The 9,872-nt window shown below is 39.3% G+C and overlaps 1 protein-coding gene across 1 annotated transcript in view; it reads right to left on the bottom strand.

Moving 5' to 3' along the window:
- Positions 1–2,034: 2,034 nt before the first annotated feature.
- Positions 2,035–9,872, bottom strand: part of GRAMD3 (GRAM domain containing 3) — a 44,760-nt gene continuing 36,922 nt past the window's right edge. The window contains exons 10-14 of the mRNA XM_009893803.1: positions 8,425–8,547; positions 8,150–8,237; positions 7,609–7,710; positions 5,712–5,805; positions 2,035–2,076 (exon numbers count right to left, since the gene is read on the bottom strand). Of these exons, the coding sequence (XP_009892105.1) occupies positions 2,035–2,076; positions 5,712–5,805; positions 7,609–7,710; positions 8,150–8,237; positions 8,425–8,547 (449 nt within the window). The remainder of the gene's footprint in view (positions 2,077–5,711; positions 5,806–7,608; positions 7,711–8,149; positions 8,238–8,424; positions 8,548–9,872) is intronic.

Raw genomic sequence — 9,872 nt, 5'->3', positions numbered from 1 at the left:
ATGGCTAATGATAAGGGGTTAGCTTTATGTACCTGCTTTATATAAGGCACATGCCAAATATTCTCTCTTCCCTTGTTTCCCTATAGCAAAGCACATCTTTGCTGATGTAATAGGGTAACAGGCTAACACAGGTCAGCAGGTGAGTATAATCAAGTTTCACCTTTGATAAAAGTGACTTGTGTCATCGATTTTTAAACCGCAAACAGAACTACAGACTTCTGTTATCCATACAGAATTAAAGGGAAGTAGAGAAGGGAGAGAATGAGGTTGGAGTTCAAAACATTGCATAAGCTGTGTAACTGTGGAAAAAATAAGAGAGTAGGAAAAAGGATGGAAAAAGAAGAAAAAATAACTTATTTCAATAGTTTCCTTCTGAAACTAAGAATTCCAATAATCTCACGAGAGCTGAGGAAGGAAAAGCAGAGGCTGCAATAGGCAGAACAGTCAGATCTCACAGATTTCTGATGGACCATGCTCACACATGAATCTTGAGCCAGGCAGGCATGTTAGAGAGCCTCAACATTAAGCTGCCTCAACATTACAATACTCATCTAATATCCTTCAAGGAGGAATCACTTGAGAAAACTATCAAAGTTTCCTCCAAACTTTGGGGGCCAAATTAGCTCCTACTGTTCTGTTGCTACAGTCTGGGAAGACCTTGAGTACAGCCACATAAGAGGAAGCACAACAGCAGCATGCAGTTCCTAACCCTTTGTGTTTGGTACAGGGTTTTTCACAAGCTTTGTACTGTGAGATATGAGTGTACTCAGATCATGCGTATCATGTTTGACTAAAACTGGTGGATGGAATTGGGTTGATCCAGATTATAGCGCCAAGTTGCTTGTTTCAAAAAAGTTTATTTAAACAAAGTAGGTACATTTCACAGAAATGGTTATAAAATGCATAGCATATTATAAACAATACTGTTACTTTACAGATACTAGTTGTTATTATCCTAAATATTGCATTTTAAAAACTAACCAGCCTGCTTGGTAAATCAGAAAGCTAAAAATCCCCAGTTATCACATCTTAGGCACTGTGAAAAAAAATAGTATAACAAAGCAGGTGTCCACTTTTTCATTCACTCTACTGACTGTTTGTATTGCTGCATCATTAATTCGCCAGTTCCTATTATGTGGAAAGATCTGGTCCCTGGAGTCACACACTGAGATTAGATTTCCACTGACTGGAGCACAAATTGCACTTGCTCAGCCAACCAAAACCCCACGCAAACCCAAGGAAAGCTGACTGAGGGTCTTCACACTGATTAACTTAATAGACAGAGACTGTATGAGTGGACCAAAAATGTAGCAGTTTTTTCTAAGTTGTGCAGATGTGTCACACCCATACTGCTATTCATAAGCAACTTGATTGTAAGTTGGCAAGTCCATACATATTTCAAGCTTGACTTCAATGGAAACTGGATGTGCAGCAGAAACAGACCTTACCCTCAGTGGTGATGCAGTGCCACAGAAAGTGGAATTGAGCCCTTTTACAGCACCTGAGAACTGAGCAGATCTTGAACATTCAGAACTTCACATGAACAAATCCAGAGGTGTCTGTTTGCTGATCTTTGGGATGCCAGGGCACAAAGAAGTAAAAATGAAGAGCACAGCACCGATCCATAACCGTAGCTGAGACGGACATCAGGTCATTCACACAACACTTCAGCACATGAGTCATGGCTGAAATTCTTCCCATTTACACTTCTATGACAAAAGGCAGAAAGCAAATGTTGAGGTAAAAGGAGTTGCGCTAGGTTTGCACTGGTGTAAGCAAGTCTAAAATCAAGCAAGCTATAAAATCCATTAATTCACACACAACAGACAAAGAAAAATCCCCTTATTTTCAAAACATATAGATACATGCTCAAGAATAAACTGACTTTCTGCATTATGACATGAGCTTTACAGTAGTTCAAGCTTGGCTTGGACTGAAAACGAAGAAGCTTGAACTCTGGCCAGCAGAGCTCCTTTGGAACTGTTTGTCAAGAGAGAAGAATGAGGTCTGAAGCAGTCCAAGAACATCAACGTTTCAGTCACCATCTTCAAGTAGTTTTTGTAAGTTGTTCTGTATCTTAGAAAAAGAGAGAAAAATAATTGGTGGGCAGGAAGTGTTATACTGCATTTAAAAAAATAAAAAATAAAAGGAAGACATACTCTTCGATATACTCCCTGTGTGCATGTTAATTCTGTCACAACTATTCATACCAATGGTATTCATGTTAAATGCTTCCTGCACTAGAGTTAAAGGAAACATCTGGATATAGTCAGCCAGCAGCACACCCAGCTTCCATATTATGAGAATCTCCTGCAATTTCCTCCTATAGACTTTCTCCTTCATTAGGTATGAGAAAATAAGATAGAAAAAAACCTAGAGCTAGAAAGAAAGGGACAAGAAACCGAGTTATTTTCAACTTGATCAAAACCCAATAAAAGCCTCAAACTTCGAAGTCGCAGCTCTCAGGTTTAAGTGGATAATTAAAATAGTTTTGTAACAGCATCAGCTACACAGCCAGCTATGACGCATGGGCAGTAAAATAAGATCTTCTAAGCATTAGCAGACATGTCCCATTTGCCAGATTCAGTGTATTGACCATGAGTTATCTTCCCATCGTTATACTGAAGGCAATGCCAGCCAGTCGCATCAAAGATGATTTGCGCAGACCTATTTTACACAGCCCATTTATACACCTTTCATCTCCTTGTTCTTAAAAGCAGAAAGAGGGGAATATAGTAGGTCACATCCCCTGGCACACATGTTCTCTCTGTCTTAGTAACTAGCAGTCACTGGCTACAGAAGGTTTAGTCACACCTACTTTCAGACTTTAATTTGAGGAGTATTGTACTTCCTGTTCAAGGATACCATTTATACCTCATGATTTCTAACCCAGATGCTCACCTTCTTCAAGAGGGGCTTTTTGGGGAAAGGAAAACAGTAAGAACTGCCTAATTTTATAAGACTGATTTAATGTATACACAGGACTTTCCTTTTAACAAGCTCCATTAAAGTAAGGGAGTGAGTAACATTAGGTGATGTTTTCCCTCCCCCAGTTTAACACTTTATCCTCTGATAGACACAGTGCATTTTAACAACCTGTTAAATACGCTTAAATGACAAAGCAAAATTCTGCTAAGCCATGGAAATTCCTTGGCTCCAAGTATGAAGCACAGCTTGTAAAAATCATGAGGTCACACCGAAAAAGTCACTGCAGCATACTCTTGCACTGAACATTTTTTACATGGAGAGTAATTTTTAGTTTTTAACCTAGATAATTTCTGTGCTCTAGTTTACAAAGCTGCAGTCACACAAGAAGCGGGGGAAGAGACAACAAGTTACACTGGAACTTTTATGCTACCTTTGCTGCTGCAACCAGTTACTGGCACTTTTCACTAAGGCACACGAAACAGTTAAGCAACTGCAGTAACTTTGCTCAGAGAACATAAAACTATTAGATTTATACCAGTTTTGCAGTACAAGAGTAGGGTCAAACAACCTGTTCTAACCACTGCCCATCTAGATTAGAGAGGACTGAGATGTGGCAACATGCAGCGACAGGCAATACTCATTTAGCTTGTATGCACAGCAGTTGATTGTGCCCTAAGTATTTGGCAAATACAAGGTAAGACTTTAAGGGTCCAATCCTGTAGACACTAACTGAAAAAAGCACATGACTTAAGATTCTAATTCAGGACTAATTCAGGGTCACTTCTCTGGGAATAGCTGAATGATCCAACCATCCAGCTGCCTTTTACTGTGTCTCCAAGCAGAGACTATATAAGGGAGTGGGAAAGTGCCTTGCTGCAAAGGGCTGGCTGGCTTCCCACTGGAATGAAGTGAGGTCTCCCATGACCCATCTTGCCAGCCTGTCCCAGACAGCTGGAAAGCAGTAACCTCTTAAGTGACCCAATTTGGCTAAAGATTGTATCTGGTAATCATCTGGTAAGCATTTTCCCCTTGTATTCACATTGTTATTACCCAGAGCATACAGAGGGGTTGTGCCAGCAATATTACTCTAGACTTCCACAGCCAAGGGGGTGGAGATGTGGGGGGAAGAAACCTCTTTTTGGCAGTCTTTGTAAAACCTATGCCATACAGGTAACCAGCAGTATTATGTGATCTTATCTTTATGCTATTTGAGAAAGTTAGTTTGGGAAAAAAAGGTGTTGAAAGACTTCGGCATGCACTCTGTTTTAGAAACAGAGGCAAAAATATCCCATGTGACTTAAGCACACAGGAATTCAAGTAACTTTTGGTTTTGCTCCACTAATATTTTTCCCATGCTTGGCCAGTGTATGTGTTCCATTTCATTCACCTGCAGTGGGTGTAGTTGTCAAGGTTTGAGGGCAGGACAGGGGGGCTGCAGGGGCAGCTGCTGTGGGAAGAGGCCAGGGCCTGCCCCATGCCAGACAAAGCTCTTCCAGCAGCCTCCAATGGACCCACAGCAGGGCACAGATGAGCCCCTCAGCCAAGATGGTGGTGGAGCCTCTGGAAAAGTGTATTTAAGAGAGGGGAAAAACACCAAACAGAGAGAAGAGGAGAGTAAGAGGGTGAGAAACAACAGAAGGAACACCAAGGTCTGAGAAGGAGGAGGAGGAGGAGCTCCATGGTAGAGAGTGTCCACACTGCAGCCCATGGGGAACCCACGCCAGAGCAGGCGGTTATTTCCTGAAGAACAGGAACCCTTGGAGGAGCCCAGACTGCAGCAAGGGAAAAATGGGAAGAAAGAAGCAGCAGAGAAAAAAAAAAAAAACTACTGAAACCCCCATCAGCCCCACTAGGGGGGCTCGGAGTGGGGTGAGGAATCGGGAGCAAAGGAGTGAAGTTGAGCCTGGGACAGAGGGGAGGAAAGGTGTTGTTCTATCATTTATCTGTCTTTGTCACTACCCAAATCTGTTTTAACTGGCACTATCTTAAATTGATTTTCCCCAAGTCGGTTCTGTTTTGCCTGCAATGCAAATGGTATGCAATCTCCCTGCCTTTATCTTGACCCACGAGCCTTCTCCTCCTGTTTTCTCCCCCTGCGCTGCTAGGAAGAGGGAGTCAGAGAGCAGCTGGGTGGGCATCTGACTGCTGGCCAAGGTTAGCCCACCACAGCACCTAAAGTGGAAATAAAGTCTGCATACCCACTCTTGTTTTGCAGAGGTTTCCAATTTAAGTCAGCAAGTGCATTTAGTTCTGTATTTAGAGAATGGTAAAAAGTAAAGGTCAAGTATAGGGAATTACACAACTGCTCCAGCAGCATTTGTTTTATTAAAGTGAAACAGGCAGATTCCGGCCACTTCATATGAAGAGGCTGACTACATATGAAAGTCAGCATTGTTTTTCTTAATCAAAAAAACAAAACTCAAAAAAAAGCCCCAGACAGAAAAGTTCATCAAATAGTAATACAGGGTAAATTCAGAATCCTTAGCATTAATGGACAAAAAAAAATATTTGAGATCATTACATGCTGTAATCACCACTGAAGTGTCCTGTGTATTAGTATTCCTGGCTGTAAGCCTCAGCTTAAGGCAAAACATTTTTACCTACCAATGCTTGTGCTCGGGCTAATTTATAGTCCAAAATCCAATCCTTTGTCTAGAAAAATCATGCCAGCTTCTGGTATCAAATTGGGGGGTAGCTTTGCACTTTTCAAAATCACAGACTATAGATATTCAGCAAGAACATGATTAGTGTATCGGCATTTGTATTATATCATAGGAAGTTACCTTTTCCAGTTTTATAAGATTAGCAGTTAACTCATCACAAAGCGCATCGGCATTAACTTGCAGGTGAGATCCCAAACCTTGGCGCACTGGATGTCTGTCAAACAGAACGAAGAAGTTAAGTGTGACAGAAGTGAAAAAGAAGAAAACAGAACTGAGAGATACATGTAGATGGGGATACAGTGGTGACATTGTGAACTGTACTTGTTTACAGAAACAAAAGCCTAAGTCACTTCTGTACTCTCGACTACATTCTTTATGTGGTCTCATTCTCCAGAAGTTGGATGGAAAACTTTACAGCTATTTACACTGGAAATAAGTTGACAAGTTGCGTAAGTTCCATGTCCTGTGACTGAGGAAATCAAGAAGTCCAACCCCTTGACTCTGTAGAAGCGAATACATCATCCTGTATCTTGTACTGTTTGGGATCAGAACAACAGAAAACAGGACTTTCTCACGTAAGAGTGAGAAGAGGGACACAGCGTCCTGCTAATAAAAACATGCCAAACTTGGGAAAATGGCTTTTGACAATGCATACTATTAGAGGCAGATTTACCCCCTCCTTGCATTACTGGCAAAATATAAATGCAAGCTTGTTTAAGATAAAGAAGCATTTCCTTCCTATTCCATTTTTACCAAGAACCTAGCTCTGTCATCTGACAGATGCATACAAGTCCTACGGTTTTCCACAGAAGACAGCTGAGAGCAGTTGGATCCTAAGCAGCACAGTCATTGTTCAACATGACCACAAGTGCATTGTCAGAGTGACCTGTTTGTAATGGATGGATCATCAAAGAAAGCTGAGTTAACAAGCACACTTATTCAAGAGCTTGCTACAGGTTTGAAACACTTTGCAGACAGTTCCACCCAGCCTGGGTACAGCTCTGTCTTGAACCGTATTTTCCCCCTCTGTTTTTCAGGTGGTGCTTCTCCAGCTGTCAGCATTCCCACTCATGCTGCATATGGCTGCTGGTTTTGCACTGAGATTTACAAATGACTTTTGAAGCTATGTTTTTCAGAGCAGCTCAGAAAAAAACCCAGTTATAAGAAGGGGAGGAGTTAATGCAAAATTTAATGCTGAATAAACTGTTTAGTACTCTTAGCAGTATCCAGTTAATTGCCTTCTGTCCTAAGAGAGGAACAGGAAGCTGATACAACTAACAGTGGCTTACTGCTGTGGTGTATGCCCCTGCACTGCTTCTCCATTTGATAGTTGCATATTTCCTATCCATGCAACACAGAGATTAAAAAAAAAAAATAAAATATGCAGGGGCAGATGGCATCCACCACTTCACCTACCGAATGGAACTATCTAGGGAACTATGGCTCCTTTCCCTATTTCCTCTTCAAATACACAAAGAACTTTCCCTTGGTGTGTCTGGATTTTTTTGTGTGTTTTGTTTTGGTTTTGTGGTTTGTTGGTTTTGGTTTTAATTTTTTTTTTTCATTTTAGCAAGACAGTATAGTAGCTTCTAAAGAGAGTATTAGGCAGCCTGAAGGTTTAGAAAACATACAATCAAGTCAGATATATTAGCCCAAAGACTACGAAGTACCTTCTGTCATCTTAGGCTAATCAAATAACATTAAGACTGAAGACAGAAGTTATACCTTTTCAATAGTATCATTGCTTTTGAAAGGACCTTCTCACTTCAGCAGTTTACACTGAAGTTACAGCTATCTGAAACATTCTCAAGGCAGTAATACGTGATATATCACATTTGTACTAAAAGTCTTAAACAGAAAGGTGTGAGACGAGACTAGCACAGATATAAGAATAATAGAACACTGTAGTGCCCTTGTGGGACTTCAGTATCACAGTGGTTTCTGAAGAAAATAGACGACCATGACAGATACTGGAAAAAGATTTCAAAGCCCCAGAATTTTACAGAGTGTATCTTACTCCTTTATATGTGACTCAAATGATGTGATGGAAATAAGGCGTTCCTCCAGGACACTGATTTTGTATCTCATGTAGAAGGTAGAAAATATTAATACACAAACACTGAAAGAGAGAAAAATAAGGCACACCAGTTAATGTAAACTTTAGAGGTACTTGACAAATTTAATGTTAAAAGCCATTTAAATTGTTACTTATATATGTTGAATAATAAAAGTATCATTCTTAGAAACACCTCAGGAATACCCATCAGTGGCATTCAGACAGTTATGAAAATTTCACCCTTGAATATGGCTTTGCTAAATGACATGTAAAATGAACTTGCAAGTAGTTAAACTCTTTTAACATTTCCTGAACCAAAATACCCTTTGCTTTTAAAAGGCCTGTAAAGTAAACTTGCCCTGGCATTTCTTCTTCTGAAAAGTATAAAGGCCACAATTCCCAATAATTTCCTTTTTTCAAGTGAATCTTAGATTGTATTAATATATGTAAATATAAGAAAATCCTAGTATTTTGACAACCTTGGTATTAATTGCTAACTTACAGAAATGCGTAAAATATAAGTATATGGTTCAGAGATAGGAGCTTCTGGGACTTCACTTTGTGGAAGAACTTGAGGGCTTCAGAATGGCCTGCCAGAAAAAGAACAAGTGTTACTTTGACCAGAGCAGACCACAGCACACAAACAGTATTTTGAAGCATGCAACAGATAATACAAATAGAGGGATAAACAAGAAAGAGATCTTCCAAATTATATGAACTGATATAACTATGCAAACTTAACTTACTCCACCTGAAGATCTGCCCTTGACTCCTTACCATTTCGAGGAATGTTTCGGGCTTTTCCATCAGGTCCACGTTTACTGTGTGCATCTGAACGGACAGACTTTGCCTCAGCCTTGGAAACTTTCAAGTGAGTCTGTGTCTCAACGACATGATAATCTGTCAAAAGTAAGATTTGTAATAAACCTGAAATATGAAGTCAAAGGAAGTTTTTGGTAGCTTAAATTAGTCAAGGAGTAGGGGAAGAGGAGGCTTTTAAAATCTGGACTGAGATAGAAAGCACCAGTTGGTTTAGTAGCCTTAAAGAGTTTCCACAGTAATTCCACATCATCACAAAATATAAAGAAGAACCCGGACTGGAAGAGCATGATGTACACTGCACTTACATTTCCAGATCCTTTGAAAGATGGCAACCTATGCCAACTTTGAAGGTTATCACTGTATTTCCAGTCAGAAGATTATACAGACACAAAAGTCATCTCTCAAAAGGACTGAATATGCTAGAGTAATGATTCCATATGACTTTAATAGCAATATCAAATGGAGATATTGCATTGTTACTTTAAAAAGGAGATTATAGCTCCCTTTTCTGACTGTTTTTTAAATGCAGATGATGTCTTGAAAGACATGGGACAGAAAAACCCAGTCATGCTCAGTTTTATTCATGTCTTACTTGCACACCCTGGACTGCTCTAATGATGCACAAGAAACAGAATCACAAGTGTTAGGCATGTTCACCCCCACCCCTCAATTCCTTTTCCTAGGGTGATTCTTTAACTGGATATTGTTTTTTTACTTGTGGAAAAGGAAAATTGAAAGGTCTGAAGTAGCTATTAGCTGTAAGGAAGTAAGACAGACAGTTAAATCATTATTCAGAAGCATTCATGTGGCAAGTGATGACACCACAATTTAGTTACTGCTTTACAGACACCACCAAACAATTAAAAATACACACACAGTAAATACCAAAGACCAATGAAAGCAAATAGCCCCAGATCATACCAGTGAACAAATAAACACAGGAAAAAAGAAGAGTTAATTAAAACAGAAAAGTGCTATTAAAAATTATAGTATTTAATTTAAAAGTAATGGCAAAAGTTTCTTATTGTACAAATTCTTTTATAGTCAAGATGGAACCTGAAGTAATAACAGCATAACAACACATTAATATGTTAATATATATTAATTGTACAGCAAAATAATACCCTAGGGTTTGCTAAGAACATTCAGCATGTGCTACAGAAAACAAGTTCTATTGTACTTATATAAGAATACAAACAGTAGTGTTAAGAACCAACAACTTTGGACAGTATCTTCAAGTGTCTTAATAACTGCAAAGAATAAAATAAGGGTTTAAAAAACAAACCCACAAAAACAGATGTCAAAAATAACTTTTTTTCATGACCAAAAGCCATCATGATAAAGAATGTTATTTGTATAGAGTAGAAGAACTTACACTGTGACTTGAACTACCTTTAAAAACT

Source organism: Charadrius vociferus, unplaced genomic scaffold (genome assembly GCF_000708025.1).
Source record: "Charadrius vociferus isolate BGI_N301 unplaced genomic scaffold, ASM70802v2 scaffold158, whole genome shotgun sequence".
NCBI classification, from domain to species: Eukaryota; Metazoa; Chordata; class Aves; order Charadriiformes; family Charadriidae; genus Charadrius; species Charadrius vociferus.
The sequence above is the reverse complement of the archived record's forward strand: the minus strand, read 5'-3'. Positions and strand labels throughout refer to the sequence as shown.